Source organism: Cervus elaphus, chromosome X (assembly GCF_910594005.1).
Source record: "Cervus elaphus chromosome X, mCerEla1.1, whole genome shotgun sequence".
NCBI classification, from domain to species: domain Eukaryota; kingdom Metazoa; phylum Chordata; class Mammalia; order Artiodactyla; family Cervidae; genus Cervus; species Cervus elaphus.
This window is the reverse complement of record NC_057848.1, coordinates 56,539,798-56,566,524: the sequence shown is the minus strand read 5'-3', so window position 1 is coordinate 56,566,524 and position 26,727 is coordinate 56,539,798. Positions and strand designations below refer to the sequence as shown.

Sequence of the window (26,727 nt, the reverse complement as noted above, 5' to 3'; positions counted from 1 at the left end):
AAAGTAGGTGCTCAATTAAGTATCTGATAAATGGACAGACAGATGATTTCTAGAGGCCTTGATGAATATAATGCCTAAGGAAAACAACAAAAATTTAACACCTCACTGGGAGAGTGACGGTTGAAGAAACATGGAAATGCCCTTGTCTGAGGCATACACAGCTCTTCACCATCCAGAACAAATAAGCAACCTGATCTTTCCCTCTAGATTTCTCCCATTCCTCTTCAAACAGCTAGAATTGCAAACAACACTAAAACACTGATTAGGCAAAACAGAAGAATTTTATGCCTATACTCTTATCTCCATGGTCAATTTACACCTAGTCCATTATTAAAGCTTCACACTATTGTCCTATTGAAGCCCTTCCCTCCTTCAAATTCAGCCAACAATTAAGGAGTGCCCACTTACTAGAGTACAATTGAGGACAAATGAGATGTCAAGCACCGTGCTAAGTGTTTTCCAGGCATTCCCCAGCCCCCACCCCCTCTTAATCCTATGCTGGGCAAAAAGAAAGCAGTCTCTGCTCTCCCAGAGCTCACAGCACAGTGGAGAAGGAAGGCTTGCCCACGTGTAACAAATACAATGCAGGGCGTTAAACCCTATGTCAGAGATGAAGGTTGAGTTGGACTCAAAAACCGAAGTTCTGAGAGGCAGCTAGGAGATGAATAACGTCAGTACATGCACAGCAGTGGGGGGCAAGTGGAGGATATTCAGGAAACAGCTAGAATGAGATAGGGGACGAGATAAACAATGGAAATGATGGGTTAAGTTATGACTTCTGAAGGGTAGATATTCTATAGGCAGAAAGGAATCAGTAAAGGTTTAGAGTCAGGGAGTGAGTGATATTAGGTTATAAAGGTAGAGATCAAGTAATTACCAGCAGTATGCTGGAAGGATGGAAAGAGGAAGACTGGATATAGGGTCGCAATAAGAAAGAAGGCTGAGACATCACAGAAATAGAATCGATGTGAGTGATACAGAAGAAGGAAGGTAAAGGATTCAGAAAGAGAATCGGGTTTCAGGGCAGGGAGATGATGAACAATGGAATAGACATGTTGAGTTTAAGATGCCTGCAGGACATCTAGGTATAGCAGACAAGGATGCTGCCACTATTGTATTTCATTTTCCACAATGTATATCACTTGTCTCCTGAAAAATCCTACTTTGCCCTTCCCTTCCCTTCTTACCTGAGTTGAAATTCCTGTCTAATGTTTAAAGACACAGCAATCATCCCACCTTTCTCAATTCTAATCCATTATTGCCAGTCTCAATGACCCATTATCGTACAGTTAACCTATTTCATGGACTCATACTTTTTTTCCCTTTTAAATCTTACCATCTCTGGGATGTAGTCTTAGCTGCCTAAATTGGCATGACTCCTCCCACACAAAATAAAAAGGAGTATCTATAAATTGTCATACTGCAGATTCACATATGCAGATCATATCTAGATTATGATCTCTCAAAACCAGATATCCTGTTTCTCTGGGGAGCCAAGCACTCAACTGGTAGTGAGTAAATAACAAAGTCAATATGTAGAATTGTTGAATTGGTCTTTTTATTTTCAGGGGCTGCTAAAAATATCTTGCAGGTAACAGAGACTCAGAATATTCTTAGATAGTATGTAGGTAGGATTTTTGTTCTAAAAACTAACAATGCTATTAACAGACTATATTAATAGCAGCCTGATAATGTCCTAAATTCAGTATTATTTCCACCTTTATTAGAAAACTATTAAGCTTTAATTTTAAAATGTGATTTTGGGTTAGGGAGCTTAAAAAACAGTCTAGTATAGCCTAGTGATTAAGAGTTCTGGCTTTGGAGTTAACTGGCCCTGGATTCAAATTCTAGCCCTGCCATTTACCAGCTATATGATCATAGGTTACTTCTCTGAGCCTCAGGTTCCTAATCTGTAAAGTGAGAATAAATACCTTCCTATCTCACAATATGACTGTGAGGATTAAAAAGGATCATGTATTTAAAGTACTTAGGCAAGTCCCTAGCACATCTAAAGGTTCAATAAATGTTAGCTATTTCTGCTACTGAACAAGAAAACAGGAAAAATTTTCAGAGGATTTCTCAAGACGTGAGAAAACTTTAGTTTAAAAAGGGGAAAGTTTAGGAATGATCTGAGGATAGTCATCAAGTATATGAAGGACTTTTCATTCTTAACACAAGAAAAAAAATACTTCCCTTAATGGAAAGAGACAGACCTAGAATAAATGATTCTAAATTAAATGAGATATTTGATTTATATAGAAGGACAAATTTCTCCATTGTGAAGAGTGTTATATAATACTGGTCTTGTTTCAGCTTGCTTGGGTAGAAATCACAATTTCTTAATATATTTAAACATAAAATAGACAAAAAATATCTGTCACATGGCTTGTAGGTAATCTTGCCTAAGGGGAAGGAAAGCGAACTAAATGGCTTCTTAACCCCTTTCGGTCTTAAAGAGTCCTTGATTCCATGGCTGATTCATGTCAATGTATGGCAAAAACGACTACAATATTGTAAAGTAATTAGCCTCCACCTAATAAAAATAATTGGGGAAAAAAAGAGTCCTTGATATATTTGACACAGGTACCAATTAAAACAGTTAATTATTCGATCTAGATATCTTTTTTTTGAGGGGGTGGGGTGGATTTTAGTTCCCTAACCAGGGCTCAAACCTGGGCCCAGCAGTGAAAGTGAGTTCTGATCACTGGGCTGCCAGGGAATTCCCCCGTAGATACTCTTAAGGATCTCACCACCTAGCTCCATTCATTAAGAGTCTGTTCTTCAATATTCCTCCCAAGTGTCTCCTTAAACAAAACGAAAACAGCAACAATAACTCATAATTTTACTTGGAAATTTGCATTTCTTGGCTAGATAGCTGGAGAACAAGAATAAATGGTACAGATGTTGTAGCTCCACATATGGATTCAACAGGAACTAGAAACCATTCTGGAAAAAAAGTCTGTCTTAAATGCAAAAAGACTTTCAAATTATAAAAACCTTATATGCTGGCAAATGTCTTGATGTAAAAAGAGATAAACATGTTCATGCAGAATGGCTTTTCTCTCCAATTCTTGTGGCTGACATGATAATCTTGGAAAATGGACTATGGCAGCAAGAACACAGAAACTAGCCACTGTACCCACTTCTTTTTTGTGGCTTCCCATCCTCTCAAGACTCTGACGCACCTGACCACCTATATATTTATTTACACCTTACATCCCAGCCTCTTCTCTTTATGGTTTGCTTTGGGGCAAGCACGAGATACAGACTTGAACCTGCCTTAAAAGCACATATGGACCAGCACCCTTGCTTTTCATTATTTTCAATGGGTATTGACCCACTTCTCACCTAGAAATCTAGATGAACAAGAGCCAGGGCAAACAGACTCACAAGATAAAACGCCTTAAAAAGTGAATTGTGCTTAGTTGCTCAGTTGTGTCCAACTCTTTGTGACCCCATGGACTGTAGTCCACCAGACTCCTCTGTCCATAGGAATTCTCCAATCAAGAATACTGGAGTGGGTTGCCATGCCTTCGTCCAGGGGATTCTGCCATATGCCAGGTGGATTCTTTACCATCTGAGCCACCAGGGAAGCCCAAAAAGTTAATTAGGAAAGCTGATTATCTAGTTTTCATATAGTTTACCTACTTACATGAAACTCTTCACTTTTTGTCTTTCTTTCTGATTTATACCCTTTTAATTGCTTAGATAAATCTACACAGGGAAAAGTAAAGAAGAAAACCAAAATCTGGAATTTTGGTTACTTGATAATATTTCATGTAAAAATGATAGTGGAAGGGCCAAAACTAAGGGCTAAAAGGAGACTTCAAAATTATTTCAAAAAATTAACATATAAATGCTACTCTAGTCCTAGGCCATATGTAAATTATTTAAATTCTGACATTTTAAGAGAAGGAAAGGGAGCAAAATTATATACCTGGCTCAAAAGTTCTCTCCTTCTGCCACTATTACTGAAGGCTGGATGCCCACAGCCTCAAAATTTTGGCTACAAAACACCTTTTCTAAGGAACTTCCCCGACAGTCCAGTGGCTAAGACTCTGCTATATCACTGCCAAGGGAGCGGGTTCAATCCCTGGTCGGGGAGTGTCAAAAAAGAAAAGAAAAAACCTTCCCTAAGGTAACTCTTTACATCTTTTATAGCACGTTTTAGTTATGCAACATCACTGGATAGCAAGCAGTGATACAGCATTATCCATTTATACTGCTGGTAAAAATACAAATAAGATAATGACTTGTCTAAAGTTACATAATGTATCAGTGGCCGCTATTAACAAAACAGGCCTCATGAATTCTCAACCCAGTAGGCTTTTCATTAGCCTACAACAATATTAGCAGGATCTTATTATTACTTATGAACAATAACTACAACAGGGCTGCATTTTTCAAGTCTTAACTATGTGCCATGCACCATGCTAAGTCCTGTAGAGTTTCTTTTTAAGTCTCACAATATCCCTGGGAAGCAGGGACTATCATTATCTCCTTTAGGCAGGTGAAGAAGACATGGCAGAGAGAAGTAAATAACTTGTGCAGGGTCACCCAGCTAGTCAGTAAGAGAGCTGGGATTCAAATCCCAGTCTGTTACTATAGCTTGTGGTCTTAACTTCTAGTACTATTCTACTCCCTAGATCAAGGAATAAGCTTAGTTATTTATAACTCACTAGGGCAAAAAAATTAACTCCCTACATCTTGCCATTAAAAATTAATCAAGACAATTTGTAACGGTGAAATTTGTACAAAGTTCTGATGCTTTCTGCACAAAGGGGAAATTTTACCTAATTTAAATAAATCTCCACTGAATTTAGCAATACTGATAGATGTATGTTACTGCTGCTTATAAAAATAGGCATCGCATTTGTTAGTAACCCAGTAACATCAGGGACTAAAACTACTCCTGTTCTGACTAGAGCAGCCGTGTAGAATAACAACAATGCTAACAAGTCAGGGTGTAGACACATTTTCCATGAATATTCATCATGCCAAGGAAAAAACAACTTGTGATAAGGGTTACAATACAACTAGTTTCAAGTAAATAGTATTCTTTCTTCATATCCAAACTGATTTTTAAGGACTCGGAAATAAAAACATCCTGCTCCGGTTCTCAAAACTCAGCAAGCACCGTAACATGAAGAAATCTCAAACCACCAAATGAAAAAAAGATTACATTTTTTTAAATGGAGCATTCTATTGTTATCTGTAGTTTTGGGGATGGGAAAGATAAACATTGTCATGGTTAAGGTCTCACTGCAACAACAACAAAAATGTCTGACCTCTGAATTCCCATTTCTGCCTACAGTGACTCTAGAGTTTAAGACTATCCTAAAAACAAATCTCAAATATTCTCTTTGAACTTCTTCATACTGCTTTTATTTTCAAACTATAGAAAACTGACTACTTTTCAAAATAGATTATTCCCGATATAAAAATGACAGCCGTCCTTCCCATCAGATTCTTTATGAAATGAGATTACTCAGTGTCTAAGGACATAGATATATGTTCTGCCAAACCCATCTTTAAAATAATGAAACACTTGATAGTGAAGCTACCGAAGGTACATTTACGGATTCAATAAAGAGCTCAGAAGAGAAAAATAACCAAATAAGAAATTGTTGCAATGTAAACTATAATGTGTCAAATACCACCTGAGACAATACTACTTTTCCACCAGAACAATACAGTATCTTGCCAAACTGGTTACTTGGTAGTGAAGACAACTGCAGGAACATTACACTGGTGAAGTTTCAGAAAAACTGGAAAATTCACCAAAAGTTATCCAAAGTCATAAATACTGTGTTGTATAACTGAATCACAGTAAAATATGCTGTTCAGACACTGCTAACATTTTCTTGTCGAAAGGGTTCTGTCATCTTCATTTGTAATGATCACAATTACTTTATCATGTAAAGTAAAAACATTTCAGAATTTTAATTATGAAAATAAACTTGAATGATGACTTTAACATGAAACATTCAAATTAAGCAAACTGCTTGTTTCTAAGTCAACACAGCCCCCAAAAAGATTTTAATACTTTTTGGAAAAAAAATATATAAATATACATATTGATTTACTCCTTTTTTGTTCATTGGCAGATAAGTTAAAACTAGCCTTGCAATTTGCTGATTTGGGGGAAAAATAAGACTGCAATTTCTAAAAAATTACACTCAGTTAATAAGGCAATACACTTTAAAATAAGCAATTCCCTCCTTAATGAGCTTAAAATAAGTTTTATTCTCAAGAGGCAGAAATAGCAACTTACCAGCTTCGTGCCTCTTTTAATTTCCTTTTGGACATCTTCAATAGAAAATCCACCAAGACTTTCATTATCAGAGTGTGATGACACCAATGCAGATGAAAAGAGCTATAAATTACATTTAAAAGAAATTAAGGTTCATATAAAAAGAAATTACAGTGAAACATAATTTACAGTGACTAAGATGCTAAATTTAAGAGGAAATATTAAAGTAAAAATGACACAACATTAATGAGGAACCATTTCTTAGATGTTTAACTAGTTTTGTTGTTGTTTTGTTTGGTATTCAGGAATATTCATTGTTAAGATTCTCCTGGTTTCAGGTCTCTTGGTTGCTGCGAGCATACTTACCATGCACTTATGGTGTGCTGCCACCTTCTGGTTTTCAGATATTAGTAACTGTCCACATTCCTTGTCTCTATTTGACTTACAAAAGCCACATTTGCGCTGTCTTGTAGGCCCTTTTTTCTGTTCAACAGAGCTTGACATGATTTTTAAATTGCCTTTAGAATGCCACTTTATGCCTCAAGAAAAGCTACAGAGGATAAGAAGGGCAACAAAATGGTTAATTTATTTTAAAAATCAATTTACACATTCATGTAAATTGTTTAATATTTGACCTAGGTTTTAATATATATAACTAAAAATAGCTACTTAGTATAGACAAATTAACATTGAAACCTCTGTAATTTTAAAAAGTGTACTATCTATGCATAAAGATAAATTAATGAAGTAACTGGGAAAAATCAAACTGCTCTCAAATTAAGGGACATGTGAAATAATTAGAACTACTTCTGCATGGATAAAGAAAACATGAACAAGGTGTGAAATTAAAATAATCATCTGCTGACATAATTAATGAAAAACATTTTTCATGTATACTGGGGTGCCCCTTCAAAGAGACAAAGAATTATATATCTAAGAGCAGAGCAAAATCCACTGAGAACTACACAATATCCAGAGTGAACAGATTTCTTTAATTGCACAATTCTGTAAAGCTCACATATTTATAATACAACAAATGAGAAATGAATTTTACAGAACCACGACTTTGGAACATTTATTTTTAAAATTTGAGTTCTTTTCAAGTTTTAAAAAATCATTTATACATCTTTATTCGTTTTTGCTCTTGTATTCCTTTTGCAAGTAAAGGAAAACTTAAGTTTTACAGCAGTCTATTAAAAAACATAGACTTTAAGAACCAATCATTTATAAAAACAACTATGTTATCTGACTCTGAGATTGACTCCAAAAGTCTGCTTATTAAAGTTCCAAACTGACAGTGGTGTTCTATATGCAGTAACTTTCATACTTAAATTAGTAATACTGTATATAAAGGATGGGAAATTTTTCTGAATGAGACTTCAGTTTAGTCAAAATTACAATTATAGGTAGTATAGTGAAACAAAAAAAGGGAAGAAAAGTTCTAACATGGAAGGTTTCAGATTTAGATCATCAGTCTCAACATGGATTCTTCAGAAGAACAAAAACAAATGTAAAATCAGTTATTTGAATTGTGCCGTTTTCCCAAATCAATAGGACTAAGCAGTTCAGGACCCAGGTTACCGTAACACACATTACAACCAATGAAATCTCCAATTTTTATCTTAAAACTTACTAAATTCTTTCCATTATTTCATATATTTGAACCTTTTCATAAAATGCTGAAAAGATGGACTCAGTAACACTACACCGGGGCTTTCTGAGGAGCACTTGTTCACCCACAGAACAGCAGCAGCTGGATGCCAGCAAGGTGGTAGCTGCAAACCATTTAGGGCTCCACAATACAAAAACACAAATAGTTAAAACTGAACATAAAGTCACAAAGAAACAGGTCTTCTCATCCATTTATATCTAGGTTTTTCTGTGTAACGAAACTTCACAGGCCCTGACAGTCTCTGCATTGATGGGTTTAACAAACTCTTAATGCTATCAACAATTTTAAATACCTCCCTCTTTCAAATGGCATCGGATACTTTACAACAGTACTGTATTCACAGCACTGGCTATAAACTGTGAAACTGATTGAAAACAGGCAGCAAATACTTTTAGGATTAAAGAAAAAAAAAAGAACATAACAGAAACAAAAGAAACAAAAGGGGAAGTGTGTTTGCATTTGCTCAGGCAAATATGTGTTCAGTTGCTTTATCAAGAATATAGCTGCCAACATCTTTAGAATTAAATATGCAAAACACCAAAATTCATAAATAGCACCAGAATTTGCTACTTGAGTTCTAAATTAGCTTTCTTTACTACTGTGCAATGAACAGTAAACACTCTGAAAGCACTGTAATGTATTCAGCATTTTTTCCGGTCATCCTTGGCCAGTTGAAAGGATGGCACCACTACGAATCCAATCTATAGAAACATCTTAATGTGTAATTTCTGTACAACCCCAGCATAAGCTATAAAATCAGCTTAAGATAAATTCCTAGATTTGAAAATTACTCTTTATTCTTAAAATTAATTCTGAAAATGGTGTCCCCAAAATTCTACCCATATTGAATTCTACCTCTTTCCGTTTATAAACAGATAAATGTCTCATCCTAATTTTGAGAACCTACTTTACTAGATATCAAAGACCCCAAAATCTAAAAGAGAAAAAAAGGTACACTTTATTTTGCATTCCAAAATATTCTAGTGTATCTTTTCTATAATCAGTCTAAATAGAATTTGTTAAGTGAACAGAAACGCACACAAAAGTGCACCAAACCAATTAAAAACTTTCCCCAACGTGCAATGACTAAATGGATTTTTCCACTAAAATTCAAATAATGCATCTGTGCATATCTTGCTAATTTTTTTTACAACCTCCTTGTAAAACATGAAGTGGAGAACATCATGGAAACAATGACTCCTAGCAAAAAATGTCTTTATCATAAAAATATAGATTTCTATCTAATGCTGTCACATTTGTGGTTTCTACTTAAGGAGAAAAAGGGCATTCCAAGGACCAATATTAAGTTCATAATGATCCATACAATACATGGCATTTTAATTCTAGTCTAAAAGGCTTTTCCGGGCATGCAGAGATCAAACTTTGATGCTTTCGCCCAACAATGAAACCTTTTCCTTAAAAGAAATACAGCATTATGAATAATGTTATGAAGCAGAAATAAATAGGCAAAGATACCAGCCTGAGAAACACTGTCTGAAAAACAGAAAAGCCTGATTAGTTAGGCTGAAGCAATCAGTGCATTTCTAATTTTCCAAGATGCTGTAAAGAACCAAGGTGGCAAACCTGAAACATCAAGGAGAGCCTTCAAGAACCAACTCGAGAGCTCATTCAATGTCTGGTATCTGAAAGACCATTTTCATAGAAAAACAAAACAAAAACTGCAGTTCCGGAAGATCGAACAATTCCACACGCAAGCAAGTTGAAATATACAGATCAAAATATATATAAACATGATCCAAGAAGCAGTATTTCTATCAGTTACACTAGAGAGAAATTAACGAGTAAGAGACGAACCGGAAGGGCACCTGAATTTGGTTGCACGATATTATTACATGCTTCGCACTGTTTTTGCGGTTATTCAAAAGGAAACTGAAGGAATTTTCCAGTTGTTTCAAACCCAAGGGTAGAGAAAGAATTTGAACTGTATGAAGAAGACCTGATATTACGTAGGAAACCGATGAAAAGAAAAGGCATTTCAAAAATAAAGGATTTTTCAACTTCCACGCAGAATATCGAAACGAAGAAATTTCAAAAGAATGCCGAGCTGCTCGTCCATATAATAAAGGATGGTACACAGAACGTACTGGATCCTCTCCGTTATTTATTCCTCAATACACACTAGACTCCAAGATCTCCCTCTAATCAAGCGCTAGATAAACTCGCAAAACTATCTTCCACTAAAACACTTTAGCGGGTTCCTTTCGGTCGTGAAGTCAGGGTCCCCTAATTGTCCTTTTCCAATCCTCCTGGATCCAGGAAAAGACCACCCTACCACTTTCTTGAACCCTCCTCCCCCCAGGAGTTCGCCCTCTAACAGTCTTCGTTTCGTATCTCAGTTTCACCCCCAATTCCCCCCACCCCGGAGTTTTTCCTCATTCCGAAAGGCTAACCTTCTTGTCATCCTAACAATTCTTCCTCTCACTCTTCCCAGACTGGGAGTCCCCCTCCTCCCCAAATATGTCCTAACCGACGGAAAAGACTAAAAATTCCCTGTATTTTGTCCTCCTTAAATGTTGCGCCCCCTCCCCCGAAGTCTCGGCTTAAGCCTAACGTCTCCCTCCGCTCCTCCGAAGCACTTTTCTCAGCAGCCTCTTCGCCAAGCGCCTTCAATGAGTGGCGCTTCTGGGGTCCCTGACAATAAAGCGAGACCACCAAGAGTCCCCCTTAACAACGGGCAGGGGCGGCGGCCTGGCCACCGCCATCCTCCTTGTCTTTCCCCGCTGGGCAGAGAATGGGGGGCCCCAGGGTACCGTGGGGACTCACCGGCGGGGCCCAGAGGCGAAGGGAAGGGGAGAAGCGCCAATAAGGGGAAAGAGAAAGAAGTCGATCTCGGTTCTCCGGCAGCGCCTGAGAGCGGGGCTCTGTCGCCGGAGGTTGTTTCCTTTCATTCGAGGAGAGACGGGCTCGCGGAGCGCCCTTACGTCGCCCCCCTCGCACGCAACGACACACTCGGCGTTAATACGTCTCGAGCGCGCCGCGGGCCCTGATTGGCTGCAGAGGGGACAGCTGAAGCCGCCCAGCCAGGACGCATGTGTAGAAGCCACCCCCAGGATGGATCCGGGCAGCAGGCCCCACCTCCTGCTCGCGCGCGTACCTTCTATTCTCCGGTCCACCGCTCAGCCAAGTGTTTGGGGGCAGGATCCTAGGAGATGGAGAAAGAGATTCAAAGATATCGCTGTGGGTTGGGCGGAGAAGGGACTGGGCTGGGACTAGAAACCGTTGGCCAGGGGCCCTGGGTAACCAGTTTTCGACAGTGATTCAAGTGGGTAGGCCTTATCCCTTGCACTTGTTCACTGAGGCCTTTTCACATCCATTATTTCATTGTACTCTCGTGGCATCTCTTTTAGGTCCTCCATTCTCTCGTTTTACTGCCAGGAAAAACTGAGAAGCTGGTAGTGGAGTCACTCTGCCTGGATATCAGTCTGTGGGCGAATCATGTTTCACCTCTGTGCCTTAAATCTGTGTGTATCTTTAAAATGGGGATCAAAATAGTAGCTCACGGGTTTATTGTGAGGTAGAAATGAAATAATGCCAGTAAGCCGTGTATTAGCGTCCCTGACGTATACCAGGCCCTGTATAAGTTCTGAGATTTTCACACTCAGAAAAGATAAGTGATTTTCTTCATAATTCGCCCAGGTGAACCCGACACCTAAACTGAGCACTTTCCTCTTTAATGTATGACGCCAGACTGCGTGGGTTTGAATCTCAGCTCCCCCCACTTCTAGTTCAATGACCTTGAGCACGTTGGATTACCTGTGTTCCCTCAGTTTCGAGACATCGAAAATGGAGATCACAGTGGTATCCATCTTATAGGGTTGTTAAGAGAAATGGATTGATATATGTAAATCACAGAGAATAATGCTTGCGCACATAGTATGCCATAGGGTCAGCTTTTGTTATTTTTCTCCTGGGCTCACAGACTGCTAACTAGTGGTTTAAAAGAACAACAACAACAACAAAAAGCCCTAATAAACCGATGAAAATTTAAAGATGTCCTTCAAGTAGCTATTTTTCCCGTCTTAAAAAAAAAGAGGGGGGAGCAGTGGATTTCCATTGTTTTGATCCGCTACCGTTTCAATGCTGTTTCACCTTTTTTTTCCCCCCGACCTCAATGGCAGCGTTAAATTGTAATCCTCAAGAAAACAGTAACCGCGTTTGATGTAATATTGTATCCCGTTTGAAAGTGTTAGTCGCACAGTCCTGTCCGACTCTTTGGGATCACGTGGACTTAGCCTGTCAGGCTCCTCTGTCCGTGGGATTTTACAGGCAAGAACACGGGAGTGGGTTGCCATTTTCTTCTCCAGGGGATCTTCCTGACCCAGGAATCGAACCCGTTTTTCCTGCGTTGCAGACGGATTCTTTACCCGCTGAACATGTACCCAATAAGGGTAGACAAGGCAGGACCCTTTGTCCTTTCATCCAGGACCTGTACCCTTGAAAGGGAGAGACTAGAGATTTACATAAGATCCAGAACGTGTATTCCAAATATTTACAGTGTGTTTGAAAACAGCTCCCACCCCCCCCCCAACCCCTAGCATCATTTTCCACCAACTTCACACACTTACTGATGTGAGGATGAGACTGATGATTGTGTAAGTGTCAAAATGTAGTGCCTGTGCAGTATGCCATCATTTTAGATTTCCTCACAAATCCCTGTATTTTGCTCTCTTTTATTCATTCTCTCATCCATGCATTCCTTCTAACACAATTTGATTGAGTAAACATCTGCATAGCTACTAAGTTCCAAACACAAGAAGAGACATAGATCAACTCAGTCCCTGACCTTGAACTCATGGTCTAAAAAGGGGGACAGACAAGCAAACAAAAACATGATGTGAAATATGCTATGTTAGGTGTGTGCCTCCTACAGACATCCTCTATTATGTACAAAGTATTATGCTAAGGTACAACTTGGAACTGTGAATAAGACACAGTCTTTGCCCTCAACTCTTAACAGTGTAACAAGGTTAAGATGAATAGCTGTGATAGGGGATAGACTATAGCAAGTGCCCTTACAGTGGAAAGGAAGTGCAGGGAGAGTTGAGGAGAAGAAGAGATCAGTGACCCCAGTTAGTTTCAGGTCCCAGGTCTGGTAACTAGTTCCAGTTAGCCTGACTGATAGATGCACCCTGTTATTTCAAGGGCTACAGAAAGGAGTAAGATGGTGATAACTTGCTCTTGACAATGCCTGAGGATGGAACATTGGATCTCTTAATCTCTTACTGATTCACCAGCACACTCCCACCCAATACTCTTTTCCTTTCACTTTTTCTTCAGGCTCTAGGTCTGGTTTTTTGTACCTGATTCTCAGTAAAGTCTTTAACTTCCTGACTTATTTAGTGTAGGGCCATCTGAGCTATGCTACTTTATCTTGTACACCCATCCTCTCCAGCTTCCTTCAAGAGGCAGAGAGAGAATCGTCCTTCCTGCTTTTTAAAGTTAAAGCTGTAGTTTTAATCACATTGTTTCTGTACTCTGGAGGAACTGATTCCCTACTTATTTTCTGCTTCAGCAGCATCAATTGCCCTGCTCTCATTTACCTTCACTGTCAGACTCTACCTTCACTGGTAGACTGTGTTATTTCCCTCAAATTGCTCTCCCATCACTCATTCAGCAGGCATTTGCAGATATTTTCTGTATGCCAGGTATTATGCCAGACATTGCATGTTCGAAAAGGAATAAGACACAGCTCCTGCCTTCAAGGAATTCTCAGTCTAATGAGGACAGAATTTCTTTCTGTCTGTAGGTGAAATGCTACAATAGAATTACATACCTCCAAGATTTATGGACTCTGTCCAGTGGAGCAGGAAATACATCCCTGCAGAGGAAATGTTTTGAGTTGAGTCTTAAAAGACAGGTCCTGGTCTAGAAAAATCTGGATCCCATCCTCATGACTCTTCTGTCTTCATTCTTTACATCTGACTCTTTAGGCCATTTACTTGTTCTGAAACTTTCACCTTCCTTGTCTTGTAACATGGACTTTGACTCTGGCTTTCTGGCTGTTATTTCAGTCTCTTTTGTAGGTTTCCATTCTTCTCTTTTTAAATGCAGGCTTCTCCCTAGGCAGAATCCTATACCCTCCCCTGGTCTACTGTTCTATAAGCCCATGTGCGTGCTAAGTTGCTTCAGTCATGTGCAACTCTTTGCAACCCTGTGGACTGTAGCCCGACAGGCTTCTCTGTCCATGGGATTCTCCAGGCAGGAATACTGGAGTGGGTTGCCATTTCCTTCTCCAGGGGCTCTTCCCAACCCAGGGATTGAACCTGCATCTTTTATGTCTCCTGTACTGGCAGGCAGGTTCTTTACCACTAGCGCCACCTGGGTTGAACCCAGGTCTCCCGCATTGCAGGCAGATTCTTTACCAGCTGAGCCACAAGGGAAGCCCAAGCATACTGGAGTGGGTAGCCTATCCCTTCTCCAGTGAATCTTCCCGACCCAGGAATTGAACATGGGTCTCGTGCATTGCAGGCAGATTCTTTACCATCTGAGCTATCAGAGAAGCCCTCTATCAGCCCAGCCAGTCTTAAACTTTGGAGGTGAGAATTACCTGAAGAATTTGTTTAAAATGCAGAGTTTTTGGCACCCCTCCTCTGAAGATTCTGAGGGTTTGAGTCCAGGAATCTGTGTTCTTAAACTGGCCAGATAATCTGATGTGAATATGCTGGGGATCACATATTAAGAAACTTGCCTGCATTCTTTTTTTGTAGAACAGATACAATCTCTTGACTTTCACTCCTCTGTAAACAACCATTTAGCAACTGCGCTTGCTCTGCTTAGATCAGCCCTGTCCTTGAGCTTAAATCACTAAGTCCAGTACAAGCAAATTCATCCTCTCCAGCAACTACAAAGTACTTTTTCTTCCATCTTCAGTGTTTTTGTGTAAGATACCACTAGCATTTCTGCTCCTGCCTAAACCAAAGGCTAAATTCACCTAGTGCTGTGACCTCCCTTCTAGCCGTAATCAACACCGGTGGATTATGCATTCATTCATTCATTACCTATTGATTACCTACTACATTGTTAGATAAATATGGACATGGTCCATTTGGGTCGAGTGGGGGAGACAGCCAGTAATCAGTTAATCACATAAACCAATGTAAAATTATAATTATGACAAATTTTGCACAACTTGTTCAAAAAGAAGCCAATGTCCCTTATATGAAACTGAAGTCTATTTGCATTTCGTATGTTGGATACATAATTTTTTATTCTTTATTTTTTAAAGTCGATGGATTAAGCATTTTAAGTGTTTCTGTGAAAAAAATGCATTGCTATGTATTTGTGTGAGATGCTGCATAAGAGTCAGAAGACCTGAGTTTGAATTGCTGGCCTGCCGCTAACTAGCAGAGTTACCTCAGGTTATTCATTTGGCTTTGTTTACACATCAGTCAGGTGAGATTACTGTTACTTGAAAAATTGATTGCAGGTTACTTGCAAGGACAGATAATGAGGTACATGAATGTTCTTGCCCAATAAATATGAAGGACGATTTTGTATCCCTTAACTGCCGTATCATCTGCTTGATCTACCTGCTGGCAGAGGCTCCCAGCATTTGGCCACTATACTCTTCTACTTAGTTTTTGTTGGTGTTGTTGTTTCAACTTCCACTTAGTGTGTTGATGAGCCTTTCTAATATTGTTAACTCTCTCCAGCCTATGGAGCTATTCTGGTACCTAAGTGAGGAGGAGGGGCGCCTTGAGGGAATTTGTATAGATCTCTTTCCCTAGTTTAGCAATTTGAAGCTGAGTGTGGAGAATGGGCAAGGGAAAAGAGAGTAGAAAAATGGAGAATGGGAAAGAGACTGTAATGAAGGACGGGAAGAAGTGAAATTGGAATGGGATGACATCATCTCAAGAGTTTGTTAATAATATAGCAGCCCACAAAACAAAACAAAACAAAAAATAATAATAATACAGCAGCCCAAGTCCCTACCCCAATAATTCTGGCATAGGTGTGAAATGAGGTCCAACAACTGTATTTTTAGCAAGCTCCCCAGGTAAAAAACTGTGATAGATACAAAAGTTTGACAATGACTGACCTATAGTCATCAAGCTGAAAGCAAGGGAAAAAAAAAATCACTTGGGCAATTCATCAGTTTCACCTGACCGCCCAAGAGATTTCATTCTGATAAATATCATTCTTAGACATAGATGTTAGTGAGGACACGTGCTTATAACTGGCTTTGCCATTGGGTCCCAGGTGATCTTGAACATCGTTGGTTCTCTGGCCCTATTTTGGCTGTTGGCTAAATAGCATGATCAGACAAGTCTACACTAATCTCATATAATAATGTTTTAAAACAAGAAGAATTGTATATGAATAAGATCTGTGGGGAGCTAATATTCACAATGAGATATAGTCTGAGCCAGGAGACAAAAAACAAATGGTCTGGACAAAAATTCTGGTTTGAGGTTAACTTTTCAGTGCCTTAGTTTCCTCATCTGTACACTGAAGATGATGGAAGTGCCTATCTCAAGGATATTTTTTTTTAGGATGGCTGGAGATAATCCACATATAGCAGCTGGCACAGTTCCTGGCCCACAGAGCTCAATAAGCATTAGAGCTAGCTTTATGGGCAGCAGTATGGAGTGTTCCACTTAATGAGCAGCTGTAGTTGTCTTCAGTTTTTCTGATAAGTGGAATGGAGAGACAAAAGGCTTTTGTTTCTTTCTTTCTGCTGTACTTGCTTCCTACGACTCCTTTGACAGCTTTCTTGGACTTGCTAGGACCTAGCAGCCTTCAAACTCTGGTTCAGTTGTCAGCCCTTAGCTCCCCGAAGCTTTAATTACCCTTCCACTGGGCAAAACTCCCATCCCCTGTTTCCACAGCATCCTGGCCAGACCTTGATCTCGTCATTTTCCACCTTGTATTGGAGTTATTCGTACTTCTGTCTCTCCCACTAGACAGTGAGCTCTTTGGGAGAACAGGCCATGTCCTATTCATTTTTCTACCCTTTGCACCTAGCACAGTGCTTGCCCCATAAATGTTTGCTGAACTTTCTCAGAGGAACATGCTAGGGAGCCAATGGTTACTACTTTTGAAAGACTTTTTCCTGTCTGAGACTGCTGTCTTTATTATTTTATTTATTTATTTGGCTGCACTGGGTCTTAGTTGGGGCATGCAGATCTTTAGTTGTGACACGTGGGATCTAGCTCCCCGACCAGGGATTGAACCCAGGCCCCCTGCATTGGGAGTGCAGTCTTAGCCGCTGGACCTCCAGAGAAGTCTCTGAGACTGCTATCTTGTACTCTGGGCCTTGGCTCCTACACCTTTCTGTTGTGCTGAGAATCATTCAATGCAATTTAGCAATTAATTATATACTGTATACACTATGCTATTTTAATTGCTTCATATGTTAATCTACCGCTTATTTCCTCTTCCCTCAGGCATTAAGAGAAGACAGGGCTATAAATGGGAAGTGGATAATCCAGCTGGAAGCCACGCCCAGTTGTCAGTCAAGTCTGCTTATTGAATGCCCAGGATATCCTGGATGATACTATCAATCACCAGAGGTGAGTGCAAATGAAAAAGTATCATAATTTACCACAAGTGCCTAGAACACTTAGGCACTCAGTATTTGTTAAATGAATGAGCAATTTTGTGAAAAACAGTAGTGTAGTTGATTAGACTAGAAATCAGGAGCCCTGGCTTCCAATCAGATTTCTGTCACTTCATTTTGAACTTGAAAAGTCACTACATCTTCCTGGGACACCTTTTCTTGTTCTAAAAAATATGAAATCAGACTAGATTATCTTTAACATCTCTTCTAGTTTTAATATGCAATTCTTCTGCCCAATAGTTAGGCTCCTCAAGGGTAAACCTGGTAGATATTACCTCTTACCTTCTCCATAGCACCTAGCACACTGTTGAGCACACAGGAGGACTTGAGAAATACTCAAAGTCAGAAACTTCACCAAGATATTTTTTTTACCAAGATATTTTTTTTTGAAAGCACAACCGATGGACTCCAAGTATGCCATGAAACATGCCTCATCTCTAAAAATGGGACCTAAAAAATGTAGGAGAAAACCTGGAAACCTGAATTATTGCATTGCAAAATCAATAAAATATTTATGATTTGAAATCCTAATTTAGGCTCCAGTTGACAATCAAGTGATTTCCTTTCCTTAATCCAAGTGAAAACTTGAGTGCATGTGGGGTACAATTACAGCTTGATCTTAGACTCTGTTCTCTCTCTTACTTGGTAATCATCCACCCCCACCACTTTATTTACCACCCACTGGGATTGACAGCACACTCATTTAGCTCTCTAGCCAAAACATCTCTCCTCTGAATTCTAGGGCCATATATCCAACTGCCTATTTGAAATTGCTTAGTTACCTCAAAAGCATCTCAGACTCAGTATGTCTGACACAGAACTCGTTATCTTCTCCGTATAACCTTGGTACTGGTCCACTGTTAGCTAACTCACTGACTGGTACCTCTGTCCACCAGTTCTGCAGGCTAGAGATCAAGAAGTCATCCTTGACACCTCCCTCTATTTCACTCCTCACACTCATCTCTAGTCTATCAATAATCATGGTAATTTTGACTCCTAATGATCTCTAAAATCAGCCTACTATTTGTTATCTCGACTGCCTCTATCATTTCCAACCTGGACCACTCCACCAGTTTACTGACTTGGCCATCTGATTTAATTTTCTCTTCTAATCTATCTCCAACACTCCTACAAGTGTCATTAATTCATTTATTCACCAAAAAATATTTATTAAAAAAAGAAAAAGAAAAAAATATTTATTGAGTACCTACAAATGATGTGCCAAGCACTCAGGATATAGCAGTGTAGAAAACAAGCAAAAATCCCTGTTTTCATGGAGTTTGCATTTTAGTAAAAGAGACACACACTAAAAATAATATCTAGGGACTTCCCTGGCAGTCCAGTGGTTGAGATTTTGTCTTCCAGTGCAGGGGTTACAGGTTCGATCCCTGGTCAGGGAGCTAAGATATAAACAGAAATAACATTGTAACAATTCAATAAAAGATTTTAAAAAATAAAAATAATATGGAGAATACATAGTATGGGGAATTTACTTCCAGCATGATGAATTAAGAAAGTTAACAAGTCTTCTCCGCCCAAAGCAACTATGAAGCTTTACAAAACTATCAAAAACAGCCCTTTCAGTGCTCTGGAAAGCTGCCAAAGACATAACACGGTGACCAATTATCCTGATCTTCTTGGTTCTGTCCCAGTTTCAGCACTGAAAGTCCTGCATCCCAGGAAACTCTTCTCCAGTATGCAAGATCAGTTTTCAGCAATGGCCGCTCAGGTTGGAGGGAAAGGTACCAAACTCATACTATGGCTCCAAATACAGGGGCTGAAAGCAATGCTATTTTCAGTGTCCAATGAATATGGTATCAATTATCTACCCCTAGTCACTGTTGCTGTTTTTAATCCTGACCACTGATGTTAACAACCATGATTCACTGTTCATAATATCCCATTATTCATTGTTGTATCAGAGAGATGTAACTTTACATTTGCAACTTATATACATTGTAGTCATGGTTTGTAATATTCTTTGAATTTGCCTGTGGATTAACTGTTGTGATTTGTATGGAGATAGTGGTACTGTAATTTTTTTAAAAAAATTTTTTATTTTGTATTGGGGTATAGCCAGTGTTGTGATAGTCTCAAGTGAACAGTGAAGGGACTCAGCCATACATATACATTTATCCATTCTCCCCACAATGGGCTTTCCTCATAGCTCAGTTGGTAAAGAATCCACCTGCAATGCTGGAGACCCCAGTTTGATTCCTGGGTCAGGAAGATCTGCTGGAGAAGGGATAGGCTACCCACTCCAGTATTCTTGGGCTTCCCTTGTGGCTCAGCTGGTAAAGAATCTGCCTGCAATGCGGGAGACCTGGGTTCAGTCCCTGGATTGGGAAGATCCTCTGGAGAAAGGAAAGGCTACCCACTCCAGTATTCTGGCCTGGAGAAAGTCACAGAATTGGACATGACTGAGCGACTTTCACTCACTATTCTCCCCCAAACTCCCCTCCCATCCAGGCTGCCACATAATATTGAGCAGAGTTCTATATGCTATTCAGTAGGTCCTTTAAAATAGCAGTGTAGTGGTACTTTAATTTTAAACTTTATGAACATTGTGTTCCAAGTGTTCAGATAAAGAAAATGAGAACAAAAAAAAAAAAAAAGAAAATGAGAACAATTACAATACCAACTATAGCTTGACCCAGAAATTACCAAAAAGGAAAACTAAATAAATGACTATATTATTTTGATGACAGATGGAAGGACACATACAAATGGATTAGGGAGGTAAACAATGAAAACAACATACTGGATAATAAACTGAAAAGAATTTGGAACCGAGCATGGCAGAGAAGGAAATGTGTAAGCACATATGGAGATTGAATCTCACAGGTGAAGGGTAAGACAGACAAGTGCTTATAGATCAGTCAAAGGACACTAATGTTTGGTTGAAAAAATTGGTGGCCGCTAATTTACCCTAGGCATATCATAACAAGTGTATGTTAGTCTATCATTCCTATCATTGCTCTTTGAATAAAGTTACATTTCCTGATTCTAAGACAGCAACTAAAATGTCCTGTGGGTGAACAAAAGGGGAAATTTTGGTATAAGATGTTTGGCTCCTAGCAGTCTGGAGTTGATTTTACCGAGGATCTTACCAAGGATCATGCTTTGTATAGTAAATCAAATGATGTATCAAATCATGGCAACTGAAAAATGTTCCTCCTAGCTTTTAGGTACTTTGGTTTGAAAAGGAGGATTTCAAGTCATCTTCCTGACTTCTTTGAAGATCATAATGAAGCTTCAAAAATAATAAAAATAAAAGATTGTTGATATCTATCTTTGATCATTGTTCTGCATATTCAGTAGACAGTGCCAATGTAAATTTTGGAAAGCAGATGGTTTTAGAACTAAAAATAAAATGTCACCCAGTAAAAGGCAGTCAAGTTAAACAGTGCTTCCTCAATTTCTTATGAAAATTCTAACTTATTTGGAATCCAATTTTGATTTCACAATTTCAAATTTCCTCTGTACTTTTTTTACCCTGAGAACAAGGGTTAACTTATGAGTAAAAAATTATAGACATTTTAGGCATGGATAAGCCCATACAATGAATTTATAGATGCAAAAGACCTGATTGGCAAACAGCTAGTCTAACAAAAGTAGCTTGAAGATACAAAGTGAATGAATGTACATTTTTGGAGAGTTGGAAAATAATTCCTGCAAGTCTAGCAACCTGTTTCCACTTAGTAAAATCTGTGTATTCTGTGCTCAACACTTTTGTTGAGATTATTTTAGCTCTTACAGTTAAGTCTTTGATCAATTTTTGGTTAATTTTTGCATATGGTGGGAGGTAGGGTTCTAACTTGATTCTTTTGCATGTGGATATCCTGTTGTCCCAACACCATTTGTTGAAAATGCCATTCTTTCTGCATTGAATGGTCTTGGCACCCTTGTTGGAGATCAATTGACCATAAATGTGAGAGTTTATTTCTGGACTCTCAGTGCTCTTGCATTGATCAATATGTTTATTCTTTTGTTATTCTCACTGTCTTCATTATTAGATATTTGCAGAAAGTTTTGAAATTAGGAAATGTGAATCCTCCAACTTTGTTCTTCTTTTGCAAGGTTGTTTTGGCTATTCTGGGTCCTTTGAATTTACAGATGAATTTTAGGATCAGCTTATCAAATTCTGCAACAAAACCAGCTGTGTTCTTAATAAAAGATTGTGTTGAATCTGTAAATCAATTTGGGAGGTATTTCTATCTTTGCAATATTAAGTCTTCTGATCTATGAGCATGGGGCCATTTTTAATATTTTAGGTTTTTTAATTTCTTTTTTTAATCCAATTTATTTTATTTACCATTTTTTAAATTTTAATTGGAGGCTAATTACTTTACAGTATTGTGGTCATTTTTGCCATACATTCACATGAATCAGCCGTGGGTGTACATGTGTTCCCCATCCTGACCCTCCCTCCCAACTCACTCCCCATCCCACCTTTCAGGGTCATCCCAGTGCACCAGCCCTGAGCACCCTGTCTCATGCATTGAACCACAGTTTTCAGTGTACAAGTCAGCACATTTTTTGTTAAATTTTTTCCTAGGTATTTTATTCTTTTTGATGCCATTGTGAATGGAATCATTTTATTTTTTTAATTTAAGTACAGTTGATTTACAGAGTTGTGTTAATTTCAGCTGTACAGCAAAGTGGTTCCATTATGCATATATATGCATTCTTTTTTATATTATTTTCCATTATGGTTTATCACAGGATATTGAGTATAGTTCCCTTGCTATACAGTAGGACCTTGTTTTTATCCATTCTATATATAATACTTTGCATCTTATGGAATTGTTTTCTTAATTTCACTTTCGATTTGATCATTGCTAGTGTATAGAAATACATGTGATTTTTGTATCTTGGATCTGTGTCCATGACTTTGCTGAACTCATTTATTATTTCTAGTAGGTTTTTAATGTGTTTGTTAGAATATGCTATATATAAGATCAGTTCAGTTCAGTTCAGTTCAGTCGCTCAGTTGTGTCCAACTGTTTGTGACCCCATGAAGTGCAGCACACCAGGCCTCCCTGTCCATCACCAACTCCCAGAATTTACTCAAACTCATGTCCATTGAGTAGGTGATGCCATCCACCCATCTCATCCTCTGTCGTCACTTTTTCCTCCAGCCTTCAATCTTTCCCAGTATCAGGATCTTTTAAAATGAGGGAGTTCTTCGCATCAGGTGGTCAAAATATTGGAGTTTCAGTTTCAACATCAGTCCTTCCAATGGATATTCAGGACTGATTTCCTTTAGTATGGACTGGTTGGATCTCCTTGCAGTCTAAGAGACTCTCAAGAGTCTTCTCCAACACTACAGTTCAAAAGCATCAATTCTTTGGCACTCAGCTTTCTTTATAGTCCAACTCTCACATCCATACATGACTTCTGGAAAAACCATAGCTTTGACTAGACTGACCTTTGATGGCAAAGTAATGTCTCTGCTTTTTAATATGCTGTCTTGGTTGGTCATAACTTTCCTTCCAAGGAGCAAGCATTTTTTAATTTCATGGCTGCAGTCACCATCTGCAATGATTTTGGAGCCCAAAAAAATAAAATCTGCCACTGTTTCCACTGTTTCTCCATCTATTTGCCATGAAGTGATGTGACCGGATGCCATGATCTTAGTTTTCTGAATGTTGAGCTTTAAGCCAACTTTTTCACTCTTCTCTTTCACTTTCATTAAGAAGCTCTTTAGTTCTTCCCTTAAATCTATTTCTCATTTCCACTGTATAGTCATAAGGGATTTGATTTAGGTCATGCCTGAATGGTCTAGTGGTTTTCCCTACTTTCTTCAATTTAACCCTGAATTTGGCAATAAGGAGTTCATGATCTGAGCCACAGTCAGCTCCCAGTCTTGTTTTTGCTGACTGTATAAAGCTTCTGCATGTTTGGCTGCAAAGAATATAATCAATCTGATTTTGGTATTGACCATCTGGTGATGTCCATGTGTAGAGTCTCCTCTTGTGTTTTTGGAATAGGGTGTTTGTTATGACCAGTGCGTTCTCTTGACAAAACTCTATTAGCCTTCACCCTGCTTCATTCTGTACTCCAAGGTCAAATTTGCCTGTTACTCCAGGTGTTTCTTGACTTCCTACTTTTGCATTCCAGTCCCCTATAATGAAAAGGACATCTTTGGGTGTTAGTTCTAGAAGGTCTTGTAGGTCTTCATAGAACTGTTCAACTTCAGCTTCTTCAGCATTACTGGTCGGGGCATAGACTTGGATTACTGTGATATTGAATGGTTTGACTTGGAAACAACTAGAGATCATTCTGTGATTTTTGAGATTGCATCCAAGTACTGCATTTCAGACCCTTCTGTTGACTATGATTGCTACTCCACTTCTTCTAAGGGATTCCTGCCCACAGTAGTAGATATAATGGTCATCTAAGTTAAATTCACCCATTCCAGTCCATCTTAGTTCGCTGATTCCTAATATGTCAATGTTCACTCTTGCCATCTCCTGTTTGACCACTTCCATTTTGCCTTGATTCATGGACCTAACATTCCAGGTTCCTATGCAATATTGCTCTTTACAGCATCGGACCTTGCTTCCATCACCAATCACATCCACAACTGGGTGTTGTTTTTGCTGTGGCTCCATCTCTTCATTCTTTCTGGAGTTACTTCTCCAGTGATCTCCAGTAGCATATTGGGCACCTACTGACGTGGGGAGTTCATCTTTCAGTGTCCTATCTTTTTGCCTTTTCATACTGTTCATGGGGTTCTCAAGGCAAGAATACTGAAGTGGTTTGCCATTCCCTTGATAAGATCAAATTATCTGCAGAGATAATTTTGTTTACATTTTCATTTCCTATCTGGAGGCCTAGTTTCCTTGCTAAAGCCCTGGTTAGAATCACCAGTACAATATTGAATAGAAGAGATGTTGTTTATGGATGAAAACTTGCAACTTGTAGGTAAATAAAACCTAGAAATGTAATACACAGTATAGTGAATATGGACAACAATATTGTATTATGATCATCAAACTTGCAAAGAGACTAGATCTTAATTATTCCCACCACAAAAAAAGAAATGATAATTATGTGATGTAAGAGAGGTGCTAACTATCCCTACAATGACAATCATATTACTATGTATATATGTATAGCGCAGTGTTATATATCAAATATATTTCTTTTTAAAAAATATTTATTTATTTAGCTTAGTTGTGGCACATAGTATCCAATTCCTTGACCAGGGATCCGTCCTGCGCCCCCTGCATTGGGAGTATAGAGTCTTAGCCACTGGACCACGAGTGGAGTCCCTACGGCAAATATATTTCAATAAAAATTGTTGAAACATGTGGTTGACTACTATTGACTTGAGCAGACATCCATGTTTCATTCCTGATCTTAGGGAAAAACTTTTAATCTTTCATCATGAAATATGATGTTAGTTGTGGGTTTTTCAAAGATATTCTTCATTAGGTCGAGAAAGTTTCCTTCAATTCTTAGTTTATTGACCCCTTTTATCATTAAGGGATGGTGAATTTCATCAAATACTTTTTCGGCATCTATTGAGATGATTATGTTACCTTTGTCCCTTCTTCTGTTTATATGGCATATTATTAATACACTAATTGACTTGTGGATATTAAACCAACTTTGGAATCCTGGGATGAATCCCACTTGGTCATGGTGTGTAATTCTTTTTATATGTTGTGGGATTCTATTTGCCAGTATTTGATTGACAATTTTTGTTTCTGTTTTCATAAGAGATACTGGTCTTTAGCTTTCTTTATTTGCTGTATTTTTGTCTGATTTTGGTGTCTGGCCTCATAAAATGAGTTAGGAAGTGTTCCCTCCTCTTCTATTTTTTGGAAGAGTTTGTGGAAAAGTGCTATTAATTCTTCTTTAAATATTTGGTAGAATTCACCAGTGAAGTCTTTTTTGTGTGTGGGTAGTTTTTTAAATTAATGTGTTTTTTTATTGAAGGATAATTGCTTTACAGAATTTTGCTGTTTTCTGTCAAATCTCAGCATAAACCAGCCATAGGTATACATGTATTCCCTCCCTTTTGAAACTCCCTCCCATCTCCCTCCCCACTCCACCCATCTAGGTTGATACAGAGCCCCTGTTTGTGTTTCCTGAGCCATACAGCAAATTCCCATTGGCTATCTATTAAAATGACTAATTCAGTCTCTTTGCTTATTATAGTTTTATTCATAATTTTCTATTTCCTATTCTGTCCAGTACAGTAGTTTGTGTCTTTCTAGTAATTTATTCATTTTATCTAAGTTATCTAATTTGTTGGCATATAGTTGTCCAGGTGGTGCTAGTGGTAAAGAACCCGCCTGCCAATGCAGGAGATATAAGAGACATGGGTTCAATCTGTGGTTCAGGAAGATTCCCTGGAGTAGGAAATGGCAAGCCACTCCAGCATTCTTGCCTGGAGAATCCCATGAACAGAGGAGTCTGGCAGGTTACAATCCATAGAGTCACAAAAGTTAGACATGACCGAAGTGACTTAGCACACAACTGTTCATAGTATATGATTATAATCCTTTTTATTTCTGCAAGGTTGGTAGTAATGTCCTTTATTTCATTCTTGTTTTTAGTAAATTTTTTCTTGGATAGTCTAGTTAAATGTTTTTCAATTTCCTTGAACTTTTCAAAGAACCAACTTTTGGTTACATTAATTTTTTTCTATTTTTTCCTGTTCTCTACTTTATTAATTTCCACCCTACTCTTTATTATTCCCTTCTAATTGCTTTGGGTTTTGAGTTCAGTTTTTTGTTTGTTTTTTAGTTTCGTAAGGGGGAAAGTTAGGCTATTGATTTGAGTCTTTCTTCTTTTTTTAATGTAGGTGGTTTACAGCTATACATTTCTCTGTAAACAATACTGTAGCTGCATCACATAAATTTTGTATGTTGTGTCTACATTTTCATTTCTCTCAAAGTATTCTGTAATCACTCTTGTGATTTCTTTGACCCATTGTTTATTTAGGAATACATTGTTTGCTGCTGCTGCTGCTGCTAAGTCGCTTCAGTCGTGTCCGACTCTGTGAAACCCCGTAGACGGCAGCCCACCAGGCTCCCCCGTCCCTGGGATTCTCCAGGCAAGAACACTGGAGTGGGTTGCCATTTCCTTCTCCAGTGTGTGAAAGTGAAAAGTGAAAGTGAAGTTGCTCAGTCGTGTCCGACTTTTCGTGACCCCATGGACTGCAGCCTACCAGGCTTCTCCGTCCATGGGATTTTCCAGGCAAGA

The 26,727-nt window shown here is 38.6% G+C and overlaps 1 protein-coding gene across 2 annotated transcripts in view; it reads right to left on the bottom strand.

Moving 5' to 3' along the window:
- PHF6 (PHD finger protein 6) overlaps positions 1 to 10,875 on the bottom strand; it is a 56,365-nt gene extending 45,490 nt beyond the window's left edge. For both annotated transcript variants that reach the window (XM_043895515.1, XM_043895516.1), the window contains exons 1-3: positions 10,710 to 10,875; positions 6,620 to 6,803; positions 6,275 to 6,376 (exon numbers count right to left, since the gene is read on the bottom strand). In XM_043895515.1, the coding sequence (XP_043751450.1) occupies positions 6,275 to 6,376; positions 6,620 to 6,757 (240 nt within the window). In that variant the 5' untranslated portion in view covers positions 6,758 to 6,803; positions 10,710 to 10,875. The remainder of the gene's footprint in view (positions 1 to 6,274; positions 6,377 to 6,619; positions 6,804 to 10,709) is intronic.
- Between the last annotated feature and the right edge of the window lie 15,852 nt (positions 10,876 to 26,727).